This window comes from Hippichthys cyanospilos, chromosome 16, assembly GCF_059441005.1.
Source record: "Hippichthys cyanospilos isolate Australia breed blue-spotted pipefish chromosome 16, RoL_Hcya_1.0, whole genome shotgun sequence".
Lineage (NCBI taxonomy): Eukaryota > Metazoa > Chordata > Actinopteri > Syngnathiformes > Syngnathidae > Hippichthys > Hippichthys cyanospilos.
In genome coordinates, this window is record NC_142384.1 from 835,001 (window position 1) to 859,035 (window position 24,035).

The window sequence follows — 24,035 nt, forward strand, 5'->3', positions numbered from 1 at the left end:
CCTGTGGGCCTGGCAGGGGGCTCCTCCCACCTGTGGTCCCTTCTGGAGGTTTCTGATTTTCCCCTAATTGGGGTTTTTGAGTTTTTCCTTCCCCTTCTGGGAGCTTTGACAGGGGATGCTGTTGTGTACCTTACACTGAAAAGATGTCTCTGTACAACTTCTTTTTTCGAAAGAGGTCTCCACATGACCTCTTTTCATCTGTGAAGCCCTTTGAGACTTTGGTGATTTAGGGCTATACAAATAAAAATGTGAATGAAGATCAGCACCTCCAAATCTGAGACCACGGTCCTGAGTCGGAAAAGGGTGGAGTGTCCTCTCCGGGTCAGGGATGAGGTCCTGCCCCAAGTGAAGGAGTTCAAGTATCTTGGGTTCTTGTTCGTAAGTGAGGGTAGGATGGAACGGTAGATCGACAGACGGATTGGTGCACCACCTGCTGTAATGCAGACTATGTACCAGTTTGTCGTGTTGAAGAGTGAGTTGAGCCAAAAATCGAAGATCTCTATTTACCGGTTGATCTACATTCCTGCCCCTTACCTATGGTCACGAGCTGTGGGTCGTGACCGAAAGATCAAGATCTTGGATACAAGCGGCCAAAATAATTTTCCTCCGCAGAGTTTCCGGTTTCTCCTTTAGAGAGAGCGTGAGAAGCTCAATAAACCATGAGGAACTCAGTGTCGAGCTGCTGCTCCTCTGCGTTGAGAGGAGCCAGTTGAGGTGGTTCGGGCATCTGGTTAGGTTGCCTCCCGGAAGCTTCCCTGGTGAGGTTTTCCAGGCATGTCCTGCCGGGAGGAGGCCCCAGGGACAACCCAGGACATGCAGGACTATGTCTTTCAGCTGGCCCGGAAAAACCTGGGGCTTCCTCCGGAGGAGCTGGACAAAGTGGCCGGGGAGAGGCCTTATATAGTGACTGTAAGGTAACTGCTGTAAGTTTGGCTGTGGTCCCATGAAGGGACGCAGTTATATTAGCGTCGCCCGGAGGTCTAATTAAAGTGGAGGCTGAAGCAAACATGATAACAATCACAGTTTACACTAGAAATTTCGATTTATTACAAAAGAAATCTAGTTAAGCTTTACAACGGCCCAGTGAAGCCGCTCTCCTCCTCCCAACAGCGTGTGTTTTCTGATTGAGATTAATGATTGGTCTTGGTCAACCTACTTGCGGCCGTTGGGGTGGGAGTAGTGCCAAGTAATACCCCATCTCTGAAAAATGTCATACATTTGTAAAATCTCAGTCTGAGGATATGACTAAAGGAAGTCTTTAATTGTGAACTACTGTTTCTCCACTGTTTCTCCACTTATCCATTGGACACAATATATTTAGCTTTCTCTTAATCGCCAGGTCACCCAATTCCCAAGTTTTTCCAGTCATACTAATTAACATTCAAAGTTTTCTCTTTCACTTCTAAAGCTATCATACAATAGGCAGCCATGAATCCCAAAAGTTATTCTTTGGATGAAAGGTCATAATTCTATGCCAGATACCCTTCCTCAAGCACCTCTTTATATTATTTATTTATGGGACCAGCTGAAAGCTTCACTCGCTTGCGTCCCTTTAGGGCTGCATTTGGCTATTAAGAAATTAAAAAAACTATATATATTAATTGCTAGCAAAAAAACGCACACACATTGTTAAGAACAAAACACAACAGTAAATTAAAAAGAAATCAGTCAAAAGAAAATTAGTCTAAAAAAAATCACACCTAATGACATTTAGTATGTCAAATTCACCTGCCATCCACGTTTTACAAAAAAAAAAAAATCTCAAACCAAAAAACAAGATAATTTTTTTCACAAACAAAAATAAATTACAAAGTCCAATTCAGGAATCGCAAAAAAGGAAACGAAACAAAAAAATTAACAGCAGACCTAACAAACCAAAAACACTTTACAAAACTATTACTAAATGTAATATGATATAAAAAATGATAAACAAAAATAAACTAAGATCAGTTGTTTTATCTGTAGCTGTAATTTTTTTGTTTGCTTTTTATCTGTGATTTTATTTGTGTTTTTATGTTGTATTTTGTTGATATTAATGTTTGTTTTTTGTTTTTTTTGCCTTGCTTTTTTTGTTTGTGATTTTTGATTTGCAGAGATGGGGTTTTTACTTTTTTTTTTGGCTTGTTCCATCCATTTACAGTCCGTTGGACCCCCTTCTTCGTCGGTCTGTCCCTTGGTCTGTCAGCCAAATGTTAATGGCACTTCAAACTCTACTTCCATTGCTCCATCATCCAATTCAAATTTTAAAAATGTACAACATGCATAAAAGAATTTTTTCTTTTATGCATGTTGTACGTTTTTAAAATTATCTATCTTTAAAAAGATAGTGGTTTTTCGGTCACTCAATCATCAAACTAAGAGACAAAAAAAACAAAAAAAAACACCACAACCTCTTTATTATTAGCATGAGCGGTGCTCTGAATGGCATTAGGGGAACATAAGTGCGCTTCAATTAAAGTATTCATTTTGCTTAAATGTTTGTCCCAGACTGTGGCCTACACATTAACAACAATCTAATGTCCACCCACAAGGAGGTGACTTTGCTGTGTAAGCGCTGGACTCTACTGGCTGCTACCAGCTGGCCACGTCACGGCCCCCGTCCCCAGTTACATCATGCGGGTGGAGATAAGGACCAGCAGCGATGTGGAATATCATGGGTGGGAGAATCCTTGAGTTGCCAGTCCAGTCAAACCAACAGTCTTAAGGCCACCTGATAGAAAGGAGAGGAAAGATTGTCATATCTTGAGAACTTCTTGTCCTCCGTGAGATTGCACCGATTTTCCATGAATGTCCACATGAGGTGCACTACGCTATGAAAAATCCTCCCAAAAGATGACATTTTCCTTTTTGAAGTCGTGTTTTGAGAGAAATCTTGCGATATCCAAAAAAGGCAGGAAGGGTGCCAAGCATCATGACTTGATTTCCATTGGTAAAGTTTTGTCCAATCATCTCCCAGATGTGGTGACCTAATCAAAATTCTGCGTATTTATTGGTTTCGAGAGGAAAGTGTGTCCAGCATGATGCTTAGCTCTGAAGGAGTTAAAACAAAGATGTCCTCCTATCATCCATGCTTGACTATTACAACAACGGATAATAACGACAGATGAAATCTACTGCTGCCAAGGCTTAGTCTGTCACTTCCAAAACCCTAACCCTGTAGACCTCTGTTGATTTGCCGTTGTGTTTTGTCTTTTGTAAAGTGTGTGGTGTTTTGTTTATGATTAACTTTTTGTTTGTCTGACGCTTAGCGATTTGTTTTTGTGATTTGCACTTCAGAGCCACCGTAATTTTCACCCAATGGATAATACAGTAGCCAAACTATTAGAAAGCAGAAAATGACAACCAAAATAATAGTCATCATCGATTTTTTTTTTTTTTTGGGTCATTAGACAAGCAAGAGCAACAGTGCCGTCAAATGATGGCTGCACTAGATAAGATAGCCAATGACCTGAACATACAAGAGAGAGCCATTCAAGCCCGACTGCGCCCACCACTTGAGTTGAAGAAGCCACTGCAGGATAGTGGTGACCGCCTTCAGGATTTGAGGGTAATTACTACGCTGTGAATGTTAATTCTACCTAAAAAAACATATCATGATTTATGTACATTAAAATTCATTAACTAATGCACTTTGTCCAGGATATTGACATTGCAGTTCATAGAATTGAACCTGAAAAGACTTCCAAAATACAAGAAGCAAAAAACTTTTTGGTTTCAAACCCAACTTGTGCCAGCGCTCCTCACCTTCACAATAAAACTGATGAAGTCAATCGTAAATACAACTACTTAGAGCAGCTTCTTCAGTGTGCTCAGGAAAAGTATGCCTTGATTAATCTCATTTTCATCTACTACAGTAGTAAACTCTGTTAATTCTAATTTCTTTAGAATGAAAAATTCCAACCAGCTGGAGGCTTCCCTTCAAAACGGAAAGACTGCATTGTCCAACTATGAGAACAGGCTGGCCAGGGAAGATGGTGCTCCTTCTGACATGTCTTCATTGGAGAAAACTCAACGTGACCTTGCAGTAAGATAAAGCTTCAATTCTACGAGACACATAAATTACAGACCTATTGTAAAGGACAGAATATAAAGAAATATAAAGAATAGAAAGAAATACAAGACACAAGGATACTTACTGTACATTTATTTTGTTTGGTCTAGGCATCGGCAGATCAGATTCTGGTTAGATTATGCCAGATTTTGACATTTTTTTTTCTGAAATGTAAATGTGTTTCTGATTTTAGTCATTTGTTCTGTGAAAAGTAAAGGTGTTTATCCTTATGTTGTTTTGGTTTCTTAAATGTAAGTTTTTTTTCATACATATTATAATTCTTTTATGGTTTATTATATTGCTTTGCATTTCCTAGCCACCATGTGCACACTGTGCAAGAAATACATTTTGCAAATCTCCTGATAATGATCAAAAATGTGTGGCTCTTTCCACCTTACTGTTAAGATTCTACTGTAACCATTCACATTCTAATAAGTTTTTTTTACGACTCATTTCCAAAGCTAATTGTCGACATAATTATTGTCTACACGGACAGGATATTGCTTCAGACCTAAGGTCCAAGAGGGCAGTGGTTAATGAGACTGAGCAGAACCTGCGTTTGGCCAAAAGCAGCGCTGACCAACTAGCCATCAAATTTCAAGAGCATTGCCCTGACATTGAGAGACAGGAAGCTGATGTGCTGAAGCTAAATAAGCGCTTCAGCATCCTGAACAATCAGATCGATACCAGGTCAGAGGGTCCTGATGAGAAAGACAATCCAGAAATCGAACCCACGAACAATTTTATTAATATAATAATATAATTTGAATGCTCTTCTTCACACTATGTCACAGATCTCAAAGTCTGCAGAGGGCAAAGATGTCATACACTAATTATCACAATGATTACAACAACATGAACAACTGGCTTGCTCGTATTCCAAACTATGAACCATCTGAAACCGATGACATAAAACAACTGGAGATCAAACTTAAGAATCAAAGGGTAAGTGCATTTTGCAGCTAGACATAACTATGACAGAATATCTTTCATCATGGAACAAGAAGATAGTAGATACAAGTATGATTTACTATTATACTCCCTTGTCCATAGAACTTGCTCTCTGAAATTGCAAGGAAGGAATCAGACATGAACAATCTTTCCAAGAATGGTCGACTTTACCAGCAAGCTATCAAAGTAAGATATTTTTTCAGACTAGACATCGTTTATTCAAAACATCTACAGTTTGGTAATGTTTTGAATATTTCTGATGGATCTTTGTAGGACTACGAGACTGAAACCGAGAAGTTCCGATCCATACTAGACCTTGATGATGGACTTGTGCCGCAGACATACAAGCGGAGCCGAATGGAATCCCCTGCTCTGGTTGTCAAAGCAGAGGTGGGGCACATTCCCAAAGTTTGTCTTTGTTCAAACAGTATTGTGTCCACGGATAGTAGTACAGTCGGCCCCCGGTTTACGAACACCCTCTTTTACGAACATTTCGATTTACGAGCGTGGACCGCAGAGTTTTTCGTCCCCCACTTACGCACAAACCTTCCGTCTTACGAACAAGATGACATGCCGGCCATGGTGTTCGAACATTTATTTTCGCATTGCTACGTCAACTAATTAGGAGGTTGACGCTTATCACGGCATCGTTGAACGCTATTGCTCTTAAAATGTCACAGTCACTGTCTCAGTCACTGTTATTGTCAGTCACAGAGATGCTATTGGCCGGCGTCACATCAATCACAGAAATGCCGATATGCTATTGGCCGAACGCCTTTATCTATCTTGATGGCACAGCTGGTCGGGACGGAAGGAAGGAGAGAAAATCAGTCAAAAACGGAAAGAAGGAATGTTGTGAAGACTTTGCAAACTTTATCTGTTAGACATGGCTTCTAAAATTGCAAGTGGCGGTAAAGGAAGAAGTAAGAGGATGATGACAATAGAAACCAAGCAGGAGATAATAAAAAAAAATACAAAGGAGGCACACGCATAGTTAACCTTGCTCTGAGTATGGACGTAACCGCTCGGCAATCTTCTAAGGGCAAGACTTTCCTTGCCGGGGGACGGACCTCGCTCGACAACAAAATGGAGAGGCTTCTTCTATTATCGATTAAAGAGAAGGAAATCGCCGGTGATATGTTTTAGTTTGAGAAAAGTTCTTGTTTAAGAAAATAAATCAATAAATTCTGCGGGTTGGTCTCTGCTCACCTCCGTCTCCACTCGGCTCAAGTCACGTTGTCCCAGAGGAAAATGTCATTTATCCTTTGTGTATCCATGTTAATTTAATTAACTGCAAAGTAGATTATGGCAATAATTTTATATATGTGTGTATATTCGTGATGGTTATCACGTCGGTAAATGTCATTTTTCCTTTGTATATGTTATTTTAGTTAACTGTACAGTACTCATTTTTTACTCATTTTTAATATGTGTATAAAGTCGTGATGTTTTTACCTAAGGTTTTTGCGCGTGTTGCACGCATTCACTAATTAACATAGGTTTGGATTGCCCGTCATACGAGCAGTTCAAGTTACGAGCGTAGCCGCTGAACGGATTAAGTTCGTAATACGGGGGCCCACTGTATAGTGATTTCCAACCAGGGTGCTATGGTACCCTCAGGGTGTTGTAACAGATGATCTAGAGTGTAATAATATGCCAAGAAGTTATTACGTGTTATTGTCACAAATAACCGCGGGACACGAATGGGTTAAGGACCCCAACCAGACACATGAGGTGAGAGTAGTCAAAGTCAGTTTATTTAAACAAAGGCGCATGCCAAGCGTGGAAACAGAAACCGTCAAAAAGGACAAAGTATAACGGAAGTCACAAAGTAGAAAATAAAGCAAGATAAAAGTGTCTATGTAAGAGTCCAAATGGGAGGCAAGATACGAGGAAGCAGAGTCCGCTGGAGAGCGACTGAAACAAAGTGAAAACAAAAAACGCGAGATAGCAAAAATCCAGAACAGCTAAAGTACCAACCAAAATGACTTCAAAAGGATGAACACGGAACGGGAACGCTGGGATCATCATGGGACTGCAAATAAGCTTGGCGATGGAATAATCCGGCGCCTCTCTCCTGCACCGGCTGGCCTTAAAAAGCCCATGATGGCAACAGGTGTGCAGCCGGTGACTCTGCCCCCTTGTTGCAGAAGGAGAACCCTGCCTAAAACAAGCACAAAATCAGCAGGGAACATAACAATTACACAACATATTACATTATTATTCAACATTATTATATATTGGCCTAAAAAAAAAAAAAAAAAAAAAACACATCTAAATTAGGAGCTTCAACAGGGTTAGCCACTTAATGCAAAAGTATATGAAATGCACATTCCACAGCAACCATTTTTCATATAGATTTAGCTCATTAAATTACACTAAAAAAGCTTATTCAAAAGGTTCGCAAGGACAAGGTCCTGTCCTCATAGGAAAACCCTTTTTGGTTCCTGTTGAAGCTTTTTATAAAAGGTTCCTCTTTGAACCCTTTCCAAGGGTTCTACCTAGAAATTAACATGAAAGGATTCCACCCAGAACCCTGAACGGGAGTTCTACAAATAATCCTTTAATTATCAAAGTGTTTCATCTAGATCCTACACAGGGAGTTCCAATGCTTACATTTCTGGATTTCAAGAGCTTCTTTCACATACAGGCATTTTACCAGAAACTATCTGCTGTAACCTGAGTTTGAGTTCACACCCAAAAAATGTTCCAGGTCTGGATGGTCGCCCTAGTGCCTACCATAGCCAATTTAAGTACCTAGCCGCAACGAGAGTCTTCGGCTACTTACCCAGGGTCGCGCAAGGGGGCGTGTTGTGCTAACTAATGCTGATTGATTGGTTGAAAAATGATGTGTGTAACATTACGTCTCTTGCTTATTTAGTGGTGTGGCACACTAGCCCATGCATTCACATACAGAAGAAATAATTATCTGAGATTGGAAAAAAAGACCCAAAACATGGATCCACTCTGATGACATTTTATTTCTCTTTTTGCAGGAAGCTGCTATTGAGGCCAAATATACTGAGGTGAATGCAATGAACAATCAAAAACTACAAAATCTGGAATTCACCCATAGCCTTCTCAACCAGGTGAATTTCTGCACGACAACGAACTTAAGTACTATCATAAACATTATTTGTAAAAATACAATATCACTGTAAATGTTCTTCTTTAGCAACCAGATATCCCTTTGATCCAGTCTACAAATGTCCAGTCAATTAATGCTGCTGCTCCAGGAGGGGAGCTTTGGAGAATTAAGAAGCAATTGCAAGATGAGATCCAAAGGAGAGAGCAGTTAGAAAAAGAAATTGAGTTAATCCAAACTGACATATATGTCCTTGAAGGACAGAAGCCTCAGGACACTATTGTCAAGAAGGAGCTAATCAAAAAAGTTCCTGATCCTCAGCTGGACGAGGAAGTGTACAAGGTTCAACAAAAACTTTCAGAGGAACGTAGGATTACCCACATTCTGGAGAATGATCTTGATGCACTAAAATTGAAGCTGCGTGGTCTTGAGACTGAGGTCAAGGAGGGAGCGCAGCAATATATGGTGAAGGAGGTTCTCAGAATTGAAAGAGACCGTGGTCAGGAAGAGGAGATTCGCAATCTTCGGGAAGAGCTGGACGAGTTCAGAAGGCAGAAATTGATTAAGGACAATGAGCTCGTTCAGATACAAAAGCAGGTGACAATCCTGGCTGAAGAGAAGAATAAAGAGCAGGAAGTTATTAAAGAAGAGGAGGTAATAAAGGTACAAAATGACCCCCAACTTGAAACAGAATACAGAGTTATGTTGAACCGGAGACAAAAAGAAACTGATGGAAGGAAACAATTGGAGGATGAACTGAAATTTCTTCAAGAGAAACTCCGTAGGCTGGAGAAAGAGAAGTCAATGGCTGAGGAGAAGATTTCTATTAAGGAGGTACTAAAAGTTGAGAAAGATGTTGCCCTAGAAAGGGAAGTGGAAAACCTTAGGCGGAAGTATGAAGATGAGCAGGCTAAACGAAGATCATCCCAGCGAGAAAAAACTGACATCCAAAGGAAAATTACTAGTCTAGAGGAGGAGAAGTCCAAGGTTGTGATCCAAGAGAAGATGCGGGAAATTGTCCGGCCTGACCCAAAAGCTGAGAATGAGGTGGCCAATCTCCGACTTGAACTTATCGAACAGCAGAGGCGTTATAAGGATGCAGAAATGCAACTTAGATCTCTACAAGATGAGTTGACCATGCTAAAGAACAGAGGACCTCTTGTGGAGGTCAAGGAGATAATCAAAGAGGTCATCAAGTATAAGACAGATCCACAGACTGAAAGAGAACTTGAAAGACTGCGCAATGAAATTGTTGACAAAACTCACCAGACTGAGAAATCCGAGATGGAGATCCGCCAACTTAATGACGAAATTCAAAGATGGAAAGACATGAAACCTCAAATTCAGACTAAAGAGGTTGTCAATGAAGTGCTGCAGTACAGAGAGGATCCCAAAACTAAGGAGGAGGTTGAGATCCTTAAAAGAAAACTGGCTGATGAACAGTCTAAACGTCTTGAACTTGAGAGAGAACGGTCATCCCAAGAGGAAAAGATCAGACTGAGAAAGCTGGAACTGTCTCAGGTTCGTGAGAGGTTTGTTCAGCAGGAAGTAGTGAAAATGGAAGAGGATGCTCTGCTCCGATCAGAGTGCGAAAAATTCTTACAAAACATTAACAATGAGCAGCGACAGAAGGATACTCTGAAAGCAGAGTTGTACCAACTACAGAGAATGAAGGCTGACTTAGACGTGCAGTTGGAGGAACTTGAACGTGAACGTAGGGCAAGACGTGAAGCTGAGTTGGAGATCCAGAGGCTTCGGGTCAGACTTACTGAGCTGGAGATGCGAGACAAAGAAAATCGTGAGAAGGTGACTGTCAAGCAAAAGGTAGTCCTGCAGCAGGATCCTCAACAAGAGAAGGAACACTCTATTCTCAAACTTCAGTTAGATGAAGAGAGGCATAAACGCATCTTGCTTGAGAAAGAACTAAATGCACTGATTCAGCAGCAGGTCACTTTGGAGAAGATGGATGTAAAAGAAAGAATTGTTCGCACTGAGAAGGTCCAGGTTGAGAAGGATCCAGAGGCTGAGCTTGAGATTGAGAACCTGAAGAGAACTCTGGAGGAGGAAAAAAGGAGAAAGAGAGAACTCGATCAAGAGTTAGTAACAGTCACTTCCCGGCTCTCTGAGATGGAATTTTCCAACACCAAGTCAAATAAGGAGCTGGACTACATCCGAGATGAAAGCAGTCGCTTGCAGCAGGAAAACCAAAGACTGCAAAATGAAATTCGAAAGCTTCGTTCTGAGATTGATATCACCAGCAAAGAGACTCAGCTTATCACTGAAACTGCACCAAGAGAGGACGGAAAGAACCTGGAGTTGAGGCTTGACTCTCTACAAAGAGAACTCATAGAGCTCAGAGGTATCACTAGCAAAAAAGATGAGGAGATAGAAAGGCTGCAGAAGAATTTGTCAGCTGTTAGAATGAAGAGAGAACAGAGAGAGAGCCATTTACGAAGGTCTATTGTGGTTATTGACCCAGACACAGGTAAAGAAATGCGTCCAGAAGAAGCCTTTAAGCTGGGGCTGATCGACTGGAAGATGTTTGTGAACCTACAAAGCCAGGAGTGTGACTGGGAGGAGATCACAGTCAAGGGTCCCAAGGGAGAATCATCTGTACTCCATGATAGAAAATCCGGAAAAAAATTCTCCATTGATGATGCTTTGAGTCTTGGGCATATCACAAATCATCAGCTTCAGCAATACATGAACAAACAACTTACCATTCAGGAGTTTGGTGCATTGGTGTCGGGAAAGAACAAGTAAATTCATCTTCAATATTATGTTTTGCTTTATACAACAAAATGATTTTTTTTAGATTGTTTCGAAGCTGTCTATGACTTTGCTTTTTTGGGTGAACTGGTGGTTTCTCCCAACTTTTTATTACAAAATACACTAGGTACTTATTTGCTTCGTCGTATTCCACTCAATTTTATTGAAATGAACATGCAGCTCTAACCAAATTAAATAAAATTACTATCAAATATGATTTCCGAAGAATGCCAATTGCTGAGCTTCTTTTTTTCCTTATTACACAGGGTACAAGGGTACAATACATTATTTTTCCTTTGAATTTTAAAACACAGTGCATGCGAATAACTGAATGTTTCCATTATTTGTGGCATTGTCCAGGAGATGAAATGCATACTATGCCTATGCCTAAATAAAAGTCAATTAAAAATCAAAACTGTCTTTGTGTTTTATATAAATTCATTGAAACCAGCTTTTAAAAAGTACTGTATTATGTTAACACTCTGTATTTAAATATTAAATTGGACTATGTGTGTGTGTGTAAAGGCTGTAGGAGAACCAAGACAAAGTATGCACGCAAAACACACATACAAAATTGTGCCTCATACATTCCAATTCCTACATTTCAGTATTGTGATGGACTGTGCAGCATTTGAGGTTAGAAAATGTGCTAAATTCGGGTTGCCTTGAAAAAGAGTGGTAAGCAATGACCACCCCAAACTGTTCAAAGTACGCATGATGTCCACTGGAAAGGAACAATGTTAGCGTAACTTACATATTACCATCCATCCATCCATTTTCTAGAGACGGTTATCCTCACAAGCATCACTGGCTTGCTGATGCCTATCCCAGCTGACTTCAGGCGGTAGGCGGGGGATACACTGTACTGGTTGCCAGCCAATGGGAGGGCACACAGAGACAAACAACCATTCATGCACCCAATCACACCTAAGGACAATTTTGTATGTCCAATCCACCTGCCATTCATGTTTTTTGGAGTGTTGGAGGAAGCCGGAGGAAACCCATGCAGGCTTAGGGAGAACACACACATCACACGGGAAGGCTGAAGTAAGATGGATTTGAACTCGGGACCCTGAACTATGAGGTGGACATGCTTACAACTGTTTGCTCATATAACTATTATACAGTAATTAAGTCCCAAGTGCAGTGGACCCCCGCCATACGAAATTAATCCTTTCCGGGGTTGGTATCATAAGGCGAAATCGTCATATGGCGGGCAATAGAAACCTACAGCAATTAGCTAATGCACATACCCCGGGTAAAAACATCAAAACTGTATATACATATTAAAAATTGGGAAGATAATAGTATATAGTCAGTGATATTATATATAATATACAGGTATACAATTAAATAACATCATAAATAAATAATACACGAGCTTTTAATGGCCATATTCCCTAGCGAGAGTAGCCTGGACTTGCCTTCTTTGTATTTCCTGATTATCTCAAACTTTGTTTCCAAACTAATCCTCTTCTTACTTCTCTCTTTAACATCACTAGCAATCTTGGGACCCATGGCTAACTAATTAATGTTTGAATTAAGCATAAAATGCACAATAAATGTGATATTATATGCATACGAGAACAAAGCATTACCAATTTTAAATAGTGACGCCGACCAATAGCAGACCAGCATCTTAGTGACTCCGTGACGCCGACCCATAGCAGACAAGTATCTTAGGGAGTCGTGACGCCGACCAATAGCAGACCAGAAATGTAGTGACGTAAGCAGTGACGCGTGTAGTGACATATGCCTGGCATGCCCATGTTTGAAGAGACATGTTTTGTTTTTGGATGCTTTTTTTAATTTTTTAAGGCGAAAAAAAATGGCATAAACAGGGGATAAAAAAATGTTGCGGTCCATGTCGTAAGGTGAGAAAAATTTAAGGCAGGGACGTAAACCGGGGCCCACTGTATTCAAGAAGCAATCAAGGGCCGACTGCATTGAGCCATTCGTAGTTTCACAGTAAATGGAAATCCATTTGTACTTACTTTGCATTGCTAACTAAATGTTCGAGATGGCCGACTTCTTTTATAGAGCTCTTAGAAAACAGCTACAGTTGCAACAAAGTGCTTTACAAATAAAACTGAACATAAATACTGTATAAAAGTCTTTATTGTCAGTGTGTGTAGGGTGCAGAGACAATGAAATTGGGGTTATGAAAACCTGTATGCCCATGACCACATTAGGATAAGCAGTTCAATTAATACATGGGTAGAAAACAGAAGACACTAGCGGGACTATTAAGAAAAACAAGCATATAATACTGGCAGAATCATTGTTCTAACAGCTTGAGTTTCTTTATGGCAAGCACTAATGCTTTGCAATGGGGAAAATAAAACTGTTCAAACTTCACTTGACTCATCATTTTGTTTTGGTGTTGGGTGGCCGGAGTGAAGTAATGGACAGGATCATCAAGGCAAGGTAATGGCAGATGGAGCTTTGACAGTCACCAATGGTTGTTGCTGTGATGGTGAGATGGATGGTCACAGCGAAATGTAATTTTCCATTTTAAAGCACTAAGGCACTGTTGAATGCATTGAAACAAACAGCGAGTTAAACATGACTTACTGTAACTGAACATGTGGCCTGATACTGCAATGTTGGTTGGGGAGCCATCTCACCATCTTTTCAGAATTTTTATTACATTGGAAAGTGCACAACAAATTTCATGACAGACTTTAAAGTGACACTGTCTAAGTTTTAGACCATTTTTCATTTAAAAATGAATATATTAGGATAAATTTCAAAAACTCCGGAGGTCGCTATATCTGTGATACCTACGGACAGCGAGGAGTGTTTATTGCTGCATTTACCGTAATGCCCCTGAAGCTCCCACAGGCGCATGCGAATAATTACACATACTCCCTTTAAGACTCAATTCTGGTTTTATGTCAAATGGCATTCCAGTAGCTTGAAAAAGATTGGACGTCAAAATGGTTTATCCACCTAATTGGCATCCCAGTAGCTTGAAAAAGATTGCGCGTTGAAATGGTTTTGCTTCCTTATTTTTCCACCGTTAATGTGTTCGTGTGCATCCATCCAATCATCCATCCATCCATTTTCTATAACCGCTTATCCTCACTAGGGTCGCTGGTTTGTTTGCCGATGCTGATCTTCGGGCAGTAGGCAGGGGGACACCCTCAACTGGTTTCCAGCCAATTGCGGGGCACACAATGGGACAAACAATCCCTCATGCACCCAATCACACCTAAGAACAATTCAGTGTGTCCAACTCCCCTGCCATGCATGTTTTTGGAGTGTGGGAGGAAGCCGGAGTGCTTGGAGAGAACCCATGTGGGCTTGGGGATAGGCATTTTCACACACGAGTGGATTTATTCCTAACACACAGATCTAATACAAGCACCTGGGTCTCGGGTCCCTCTCAATACAGCCCTGTACGCCGCTGTTGCCACCAGCAGACGTACTCTCCATCCGAGTTGCCCAGCAATGAGTTATACTACACAATATGCAAATGGCACATCAACAAAGGCATCCTGGCATTATTTTATTGGCTATGTGTATACTGCAGTTAACTTTAGCTTGCTTTCATTGGTCTTTCTTCCCCTGCAGAATCGCTTGCTTACTCCTCCTGGTTGTAATTTTCCTCAAAGTTGTTTTCCACCAGGTGCCAAGGTCATCTCGTCCCCGCGACTAGCACCGCTTGCTCTGAAACATTCCATTCTTACACTCCCTTGCACACCATATTGTTGTTACTTTACAGTCTCACACTCTCATACACAGAATGTAGCAACATCTAATGAACTACTTTAAGCTCAAACTCTTATATCCCTTTAATATGGGTCGATATTCTTCATTCTTGTTAATACTGTAATATGAGAATTTTTTGAAGGTCGTGGTCAGTGGGTTGAACACAATATCCTCACCTGTAGTAATCAGGGCATTACAACTATGATCTACAACAGCAAAAGGAATGGTAAAAAGTTATTTTATTGATATTCAGTGAAGATTTTTTTCACATCGAAACATGTAATTCTCAGATGGTCCCCACCGAATGTCAAGCGAATAACAAACCATCTTTATCTCTTTAAGGCAGCAAGGTAAAGTTGGTTTGTTATTCGATATTCGCTTGACATTTGGTTTTATCTGTGCTTTTAATTGGAGACCACGGCAGTATCCGCCTAATTAAAGAGTGTAGTTTAAAGTAAAATAAACATACTTTTATATACTGTGATTACTGTCACTTAGTCTAAATATTTCAAGTTTTACGAGAAAACAGTGAATCCACATTGTCAACCCACCGTCATTCACCATGGTCCACGTTAGGGTCCGTCAGCAAATTACACGTTTCATTCTGAATTTAGTCATGAAATATATTCACTAAAAATCAATAAAATTACTTTATACTATTCTTTTTGTTGTAGTAGATCATACCTGTAATACCCTGACTACTACAGGCGACCTTATTGTGAAAACACTTTACATGGACATACTATGTATTTAATAACCCAAAATATTCGCAGAAAATCAATGAAACGACTTTTTATCTTTCTTTTTGGTGTAGTAAGCCATACTGGTAATGCCCTAACTACTACAGGTAAGATTATTCTGAAAAAAATATTTTATATGGACATGGTATGTAAATTAAAAAATAAAAATATTCACTAAAAAAAAAAAAAAAAATCAATGAAATGACTTTTTCTATTTATTTTTACTGTAGTTAGACACACTGGTAATGCCCTAACTACTATTTTATAAGGACATGGTATGTAATTAAAAAAATAAAATATTCACAAAAATCAATAAAAACTAGAGCTGCAAGCAGCTATAAAGGGCCCTCGCAGACCTGTGCACGTTGGGGTATTAACAGGTCGGGGTATGAACAAGGACTATGAAGGATGAAAAAGTAGTTGTAGATGACTTCAGTGCAGGACTCTTACCAAATATGTAAAATTTAGACAAGGTGGGACAATGTGGGTGGAGTTACTGCAGCTTTTATTGTTCCAATTTTCTGACTTTCAATGCGATATAGGCCACATTCACTGTCGAAACATCGTACTGATTTGTGGAGGGCATAAGGCATGACCACTGGCTTTTCAGAAAACATTTAAGGGATATCACTTCAAGGGGCTCAGCAGAGTACATAAAAACATTAAGGATTTGCTATATTTTTTGCTGCCACTAGGTGGCGCTCGTACTATGATAAAAAATAGGCTTGTAGGTGTGTTTCACATTGGACTCCCATCCCATATACGAAGTTTTAAAAATACCAGATCGTCTAGGTCCAATTACAGCAACTTTTACCGTTTTCGCGAGACATCGGATTTTGAGTTGGCATAGAGGCCACGCCCTTTATAGAAAAGTCATAAAAGTTGAGAACCTTAATGTTCCAATGTGTCATAGCTTTTCTGACCATTTTTGAGTTCTTTTAGTCAAACAGGCATTTCACAGTACATAAAAGTATAAAAAATGAGATTTTTGTCCGCCACTGGGTGGCGCTGTAAATGATTTGAAAGTTTATCACATAGCTAAATTATTGCATTACTTTTAAAGGGCCAGGAAAGTTTCAGATGGTTTGAAGCTGTCATAGCTGAGTTATTAAGACTTTTTGTCACTCTCGGCAAAGGAAGTATTAAACATAATTTGAAGCTCGGCCCGCATCTTTTATGTCAAGAGATCTTCACGATATTTGGCCTATGTGTGCCCATCAGTTGGATAATGATTCATGCCAAAGTTGAAGGTAATGGGGTGAATCGTTTAAGAGAAAAAGACACTAGTTTGAGACCAGCTAACGTCTAACAATGGGACAAAACTGCACATTGAAAAAATTCATAACAATTTTTCTCTACATCCTAGCACATCACTTCTATTGACTTTTTTGTAGGTCTTGCAGTCCTTCATTTGCCTACAAAGTTTCATAGCTGTAGGTCAAACCAAACAGGATTGACTGTAATCTTTCGACGAATGACTTTTTTTGCAGCCACTAGGTGGCGCTAGCTTTAAACTGGAATATATTTTCGTCGCTATGTTCAGGAGAATATTTTCATCCAATGTGTGAAATTGTGAGAAGATCAGATCATCTGGGCCAAATTACAGCAACTTATACTGGACAGATAAAGCTTCGGAATGAAAATGGTCACAGAGGCCACGCCCATTAGCGAAACTTCGTAAAATTTAATGGAGGTCAGCAAGGCTGTCTAGAGGCTTGTCAGACTTAATTTCAGCAATATTACTTCAAAGGGCTCAGCTAAACACATAAAAACGTTTAAAAAATGCTATATTTTTGGCTGCCACTAGGTGGCGCTCACACTATAGCAAAAAATACGTTGATAGGTGTATTCCGCATTGGAAATCCATTAAATATGTAATGTTTAGAAAAGATAAGACCATCTGGGTCCAAATACAGCAATTTTGTTCGTTTTCGCGAGAAATCAGACTGACATTTTTGTTTGCCACTAGGTGGCCTTATAAGCAATTGAATATTTTTTTAAACACATGTGTTAAGGGCTTGAGTCTTCATGTGTCTGTGAAGTTTCAGATTTTTCCAAGCTTGGAAAGCTGAGTTATAAAGGTTTGTTTCACATGTGGCAAAGTAATCATCAAAGGCTTAATATGAAGCCCCGCCCCCAACATATTTGATTGCGGATCGTCACGAAAATTTGAACAATTGTGCCTCACAGTCAGATAAAACATCACAGCAAATTTGAAGTCGATCGGGTCAAGCGTTTGGGAGAAAAAAGGAGCAGTTCGGGACCTGCAAATGAGCAAAAACGGGCCAAAGGTGAACATTCAAAAATTCATAACTCTCTTTCTGTACATCTGAGCATATGGCTCACGCTGACTTTTTTGTAGGGTTCGAGGTCCTACATAAGGCTACAAACTTTTGTAGCTCTAGGTCAAATGGGCCGGGAGTAAGAGGCTATTTTCCACTCATAAGGCCATTTTGGGGCCAATTACAGCCACTTTTTTCGTTTTGGCGAGTCATCTGACTTTGAAGTGGCGTGCAGACCACGCCCATTATCGAAAAGTCATAAAATTTTAAAATCCTAATATTCCATGTCTTAATGATATTCTGACCAATTTTCACTTGTTTTACTTAAACAGACTGAGCACAATACATGAAACTGTAAAAAATGACATTTTAATCAACCACTAGGCGGCGCTAGTAGGTATTGAAAAAAACTTTTTTCAAATGTGTTAAAGACATAAGTTTCCATGTGTCTATGAAGTTTTAGATTTTTTTAAGCTAGTACATCAAAGTTATTAAGGTTTATGTCACTCTTGGCGAAGGAAAAATTGAACACATAATTTGAAGCCACGCCCCTATCATATATGTCAGCGGATCTGCACCAAATTTTGCCCACTTGTGCCTCTATGTGTGAATATGGACCACAGCAAATTTGAAGGCGATTGAGTAAAGCATTTAGGAGAAACAAGGAGCAGTTTGGGACCTGCAAACGTGCAAAAATGGGCCAAAAATGCACATTCAAAAATTCATAACTCTTTTTCTGTACATCTGAGCACATGGCTTGTGCTGACTTTTTTGTAGGTCTCTAGGTCCTACATATGCCAAAAAATTTTCGTAGCTCTAGGTCAAACGGGCCGGGACTAGGTGCACTTTTTCGACCTTAGGTGGCGCTGCAGAGCCATTTTTTTTGCATTGTTTTGGGAAACACAAAAATATCCAATTTTTCACCGGGCCCGACAAATGTGCAAATTTTGGTGACTTTTCGTGCATGTTTAGGCCCTCAAAAATGGAAAAGCGCTGCACAGTAAATAATAATAATAATAATAATAATAATAATAATCTGGAGAAAAACAAGAGGGCTCTCGCAGCGGTAGCTGCTCGGGCCCTAATAACTAGAGCTGCAAGCAGCTATAAAGGGCCCTCGCAGACCTGTGCACGTTGGGGTATGAACAGGTCGGGGTATGAACAAGGACTACGAACGATGAAAAATTAGTTGTAGATGACTTCAGTGCAGGACTCTTACCAAATATGTAAAATTTAGACAAGGTGGGACAATGTGGGTGGAGTTACTGCAGCTGTTATTGTTCCAATTTTGTGACTTATAATGCCATATAGGCCGCACCCACTGTCGAAACATCGTACTGATTTGTGGAGGGCATAAGGCATGGCCACAGGCTTTTCAAAAAACATTTAAGGGATATCACTTCAAGGGGCTCAGCAGAGTATATAAAAACGTTAAGGATTTGCTATATTTTTTTGCTGCCATTAGGTGGCGCTCGTACTATGATAAAAAATAGGCTCCTAGGTGTGTTTCACATTGGACTCCCATCCCATATATGAAGTTTTGCAAACATCAGATCATCTAGGTCCAATTACAGCAACTTTTACCGTTTTTGCGAGACATCAGACTTTGAGTTTGCATAGAGGCCACACCCTTTAATGAAAAGTCATAAAAGTTGAGAACATTAATGTTCCAATGTGTCATAGCTTTTCTGACCATTTTTGAGTTCATTTAGTCAAACAGGCATTTCACAGTACATAAAAGTATAAAAAATGAGATATTTGTCCGCCACTGGGTGGCGCTGTAAATGATGTGAAAGTTTATCACATAGCTGTATTATTGCATGACTTTTTAAGTCCCAGGAAAGTTTCAGATGGTTTGAAGCTGTCATAGCTGAGTTATTAAGATTTTTGTCACTCTTGGCGAAGGAAATATTAAACATAATTTGAAGCTCCGCCCCCATCTTTTATGTCAAGAGATCTTCACGATATTTGGACTATGTGTGCCCCTCAGTTGGATAATGATTCATGCCAAAGTTTAAGGTAATGGGGTGAATCTTTTAAGAGAAAAAGGCACTAGTTTGAGACCAGCTAATGTCTAAGAATGGGACAAAAGTGCACATTAAAAAAATTCATAACAATTTTTCTGTACATCCTAGCACATCACTTCTATTGAAATTTTTGTAGGTCTTACAGTCCTTCATTAGCCTACAAAGTTTCATAGCTGTAGGTCAAACCAAACAGGATTGACTGTAATCTTTCGACTAATGACTTTTTTTGCAGCCACTAGGTGGCGCTAGCTTTAAACTGGAATATATTTTTGTCGCTATTTTCAGGAGAATATTTTTATCCAATGTGTGAAATTGTGAGAAGATCAGATCATCTGGGTCAAATTACAGCAAATTTTACTGGACAGATAAAGCTTCGGAATGAAAATAGTCATAGAGGCCACGCCCATTATCGAAACTTCGTAAAATTTGGTGGAGGTCAGCAAGGCTGTCTAGAGGCTTGTCAGACTTAATTTCAGCGATTTTACTTCAAAGGGCTCAGCTAAACACATAAAAACGTTTAAAAAAAAATGCTATTTTTTTGGCTGCCAGTAGGTGGCGCTCACACTATAACAAAAAATACGTTGATAGGTGTATTCCGCATTGGAAATCCATCAAATATGTAATGTTTAGAAAAGATAAGACCATCTGGGTCCAAATACAGCAACTTTGTTCGTTTTCGCGAGAAATCAGACTGACATTTTTGTTTGCCACTAGGTGGCCTTATAAGCAATTTAAGATTTTTTTAAACACATGTGTTTAGGGCTTGAGTCTTCATGTGTCTGTGAAGTTTCAGATTTTTCAAAGCTTGGAAAGCTGAGTTATAAAGGTTTGTTTCACATGTGGCAAAGTAATCATCAAAGGCTTAATATAAAGCCCCGCCCCCAACATATTTGATTGCGGATCGTCACGAAAATTTGAACAATTGTGGCTCACAGTCAGATAAAACATCACAGCAAATTTGAAGTCGATCGGGTCAAGCGTTTGGGAGAAAAAAGGAGCAGTTCGGGACCTGCAAATGAGGAGAAACGGGCCAAAAGTGCACATTCAAAAATTCATAACTCTCTTTCTGTACATCTGAGCATATGGCTCACGCTGACTTTTTTGTAGGGCGCGAGGTCCTACATAAGGCTACAAATTTTTGTAGCTCTAGGTCAAATGGGCCGGGAGTAAGAGGCTATTTTCCACTCATAAGGCCATTTTGGGGCCAATTACAGCCACTTTTTTCGTTTTGGCGAGTCATCTGACTTTGAAGTGGCGTGCAGACCACGCCCTTTATCGAAAAGTCATAAAATTTTAAAATCTTAATATTCCATGTCTTAATGATATTCTGACCAATTTTCACTTGTTTTACTCAAACAGACTGAGCACAATACATGAGAGTGTAAAAAATGACATTTTAATCAACCACTAGGCGGCGCTAGTAGGTATTTAAAAAAACTTTTTTTAAAGGTGTTAAAGACATAAGTGTTCATGTGTCTATGAAGTTTTAGATTTTTTTAAGCTAGTACATCAAAGTTATTAAGGTTTTTGTCCCTCTTGGCGAAGGAAAAATTGAACACATTATTTGAAGCCACGCCCCTATCATATATGTCAGCGGATCTGCACCAAATTTCGCCCACTTGTGCCCCTATGTGTGAATATGGACCACAGCAAATTTGAAGGTGATTGAGTAAAGCGTTTAGGAGAAACAAGGAGCAGTTTGGGACCTGCAAACGTGCAAAAATGGGCCAAAAATGCACATTCAAAAATTCATAACTCTTTTTCTGTACATCTGAGCACATGGCTTGTGCTGACTTTTTTGTAGGTCTCTAGGTCCTACATATGCCTAAAAATTTTCGTAGCTCTAGGTCAAACGGGCCGGGACCAGGTGCACTTTTTCGACCTTAGGTGGCGCTGCAGAGCCATTTTTTTTGCGTTGTTTTGGGAAACACAAAAATATCCAATTTTTCACCGGGCCCGACAAATGTGCAAATTTTGGTGACTTTTCGTGCATGTTTAGGCCCTCAAAAATGGAAAAGCGCTGCACAGTAAATAATAATAATAATAATAATAATAATAATAATAATAATAATAATAATAATAATCTGGAGAAAAACAAGAGGGCTCTCGCAGCGGTAGCTGCTCGGGCCCTAATAAGAATAATAATCTGGAGAAAAACAAGAGGGCTCTCGCAGCGGTAGCTGCTCGGGCCCTAATAATAATAATAACTAGAGCTGCAAGCAGCTATAAAGGGCCCTCGCAGACCTGTGCACGTTGGGGTATTAACAGGTCGGGGTATGAACAAGGACTATGAACGATGAAAAAGTAGTTGTAGATGACTTCAGTGCAGGACTCTTACCAAATATGTAAAATTTAGACAAGGTGGGACAATGTGGGTGGAGTTACTGCAGCTTTTATTGTTCCAATTTTGTGACTTTCAATGCGATATAGGCCACATTCACTGTCGAAACATCGTACTGATTTGCGGAGGGCATAAGGCATGGCCACTGGCTTTTCAAAAAACATTTAAGGGATGTCACTTCAAGGGGCTCAGCAGAGTACATAAAAACATTAAGGAATTGCTATATTTTTTGCTGCCACTAGGTGGCGCTCGTACTATGATTAAAAAATAGGCCTGTAGGTGTGTTTCACATTGGACTCCCATCCCATATATGAATTTTTAAAAATATATGATCGTCTAGGTCCAATTACAGCAACTTTTACCGTTTTCGCGAGACATCGGATTTTGAGTTGGCATAGAGGCCACGCCCTTTAATGAAAAGTCATAAAAGTTGAGAACCTTAATGTTCCAATGTGTCATAGCTTTTCTGACCATTTTTGAGGTCATTTAGTCAAACAGGCATTTCAGAGTACATAAAAGTATAAAAAATGAGATTTTTGTCCGCCACTGGGTGGCGCTGTAAATGATTTGAAAGTTTATCACATAGCTGTATTATTGCATTACTTTTAAAGGCCCAGGAAAGTTTCAGATGGTTTGAAGCTGTCATAGCTGAGTTAATAATATTTTTGTCACTCTTGGCGAAGGAAATATTAAACATAATTTGAAGCTCCGCCCCCATCTTTTATGTCAAGAGATCTTCACGATATTTGGCCTATGTGTGCCCCTCAGTTGGATAATGATTCATGCCAAAGTTGAAGGTAATGGGGTGAATCGTTTAAGAGAAAAAGGCACTAGTTTGAGACGAGCTAATGTCTAAGAATGGGACAAAACTGCACATTAAAAAAATTCATAACAATTTTTCTGTACATCTTAGCACATCACTTCTATTGACTTTTTTGTAGGTCTTGCAGTCCTTCATTTGCCTACAAAGTTTCATAGCTGTAGGTCAAACCAAACAGGATTGACTGTAATCTTTCGACTAATGACATTTTTTGCAGCCACTAGGTGGCGCTAGCTTTAAACTGGAATATATTTGTGTCGATATGTTCAGAAGAATATTATCATCCAATGTGTGAAATTGTGAGAAGATCAGATCATCTGGGTCAAATTACAGCAACTTTTACTGGACAGATAAAGCTTCGGAATGAAAATGGTCGTAGAGACCACGCCCATTATCGAAACTTCGTAAAATTTGGTGGAGGTCAGCAGAGCTGTCTAGAGGCTTTGCAGACTTAATTTCAGCAATATTACATCAAAGGGCTCAGCTAAACACATAAAAACGTTTAAAAAATGCTATATTTTTGGCTGCCACTAGGTGGCGCTCGCACTATAACAAAAAATACGTTGATAGGTGTATTCCGCATTGGAAACCCATCAAATATATGAAGTTTAGAAAAAATAAGACCATCTGGGACCAAACACAGCAACTTTGTTCGTTTTGGCGAGACATCAGACTGACATTTTTGTTTACCACTAGATGGCCTTATAAGCAATTGAAGATTTTTTTAAACACTTGTGTTAAGGGCTTAAGTCTTCATGTGTATGTGAAGTTTCAGATTTTTCTAAGCTTGTAAAGCTGAGTTATAAAGGTTTGTTTCACATGTGGCAAAGTAATCATCAAAGGCATAATATGAAGCCCCGCCCCCAACATATTTGATGGCGGATCATCCCGAAAATTTGAACAATTGTGCCTGACAGTCAGATAAAACATCACAGCAAATTTGAAGTCGATCGGGTCAAGCGTTTGGGAGAAAAAAGGAGCAGTTCGGGACCTGCAAATGAGCAAAAACGGGCCAAAAGTGCACATTCAAAAATTCATAACTCTCTTTCTGTACATCTGAGCATATGGCCCGCGCTGACTTTTTTGTAGGGCTCGAGGTCCTACATAAGACTACAAATTTTTGGAGCTCTAGGTCAAACGGGCCGGGAGTGAGAGGCTATTTTCCACTCATAAGGCCATTTTGGGGCCAATTACAGCCACTTTTTTCGTTTTGGCGAGTCATCTGACTTTGAGGTGGCGTGCAGACTACGCCCAT

At 39.7% G+C, this 24,035-nt stretch overlaps 1 protein-coding gene and 1 long non-coding RNA gene across 6 annotated transcripts in view; one reads left to right on the forward strand and one right to left on the reverse strand.

Moving 5' to 3' along the window:
* The window catches only part of ppl (periplakin), a 31,850-nt gene extending 20,579 nt beyond the window's left edge, over nucleotides 1-11,271 (forward strand). The window contains exons 14-22 of the mRNA XM_088436246.1: nucleotides 3,390-3,547; nucleotides 3,640-3,818; nucleotides 3,886-4,024; nucleotides 4,548-4,741; nucleotides 4,846-4,996; nucleotides 5,105-5,188; nucleotides 5,276-5,392; nucleotides 7,999-8,091; nucleotides 8,178-11,271. Of these exons, the coding sequence (XP_088292372.1) occupies nucleotides 3,390-3,547; nucleotides 3,640-3,818; nucleotides 3,886-4,024; nucleotides 4,548-4,741; nucleotides 4,846-4,996; nucleotides 5,105-5,188; nucleotides 5,276-5,392; nucleotides 7,999-8,091; nucleotides 8,178-10,850 (3,788 nt within the window). The 3' untranslated portion in view covers nucleotides 10,851-11,271. The remainder of the gene's footprint in view (nucleotides 1-3,389; nucleotides 3,548-3,639; nucleotides 3,819-3,885; nucleotides 4,025-4,547; nucleotides 4,742-4,845; nucleotides 4,997-5,104; nucleotides 5,189-5,275; nucleotides 5,393-7,998; nucleotides 8,092-8,177) is intronic.
* Nucleotides 1-24,035, reverse strand: part of LOC148410108 (uncharacterized) — a 67,398-nt gene that overhangs the window by 37,578 nt on the left and 5,785 nt on the right. For 3 of the 5 annotated variants that reach the window (XR_015868105.1, XR_015868102.1, XR_015868103.1), the window contains exon 2: nucleotides 6,983-7,166. This is a non-coding gene — a long non-coding RNA (uncharacterized LOC148410108). Of the gene's footprint in view, nucleotides 1-2,288; nucleotides 2,711-6,737; nucleotides 7,167-24,035 lie in introns of those variants that run through there. The other 2 variants (XR_015868104.1, XR_015868101.1) reach the window with 2 other exon arrangements.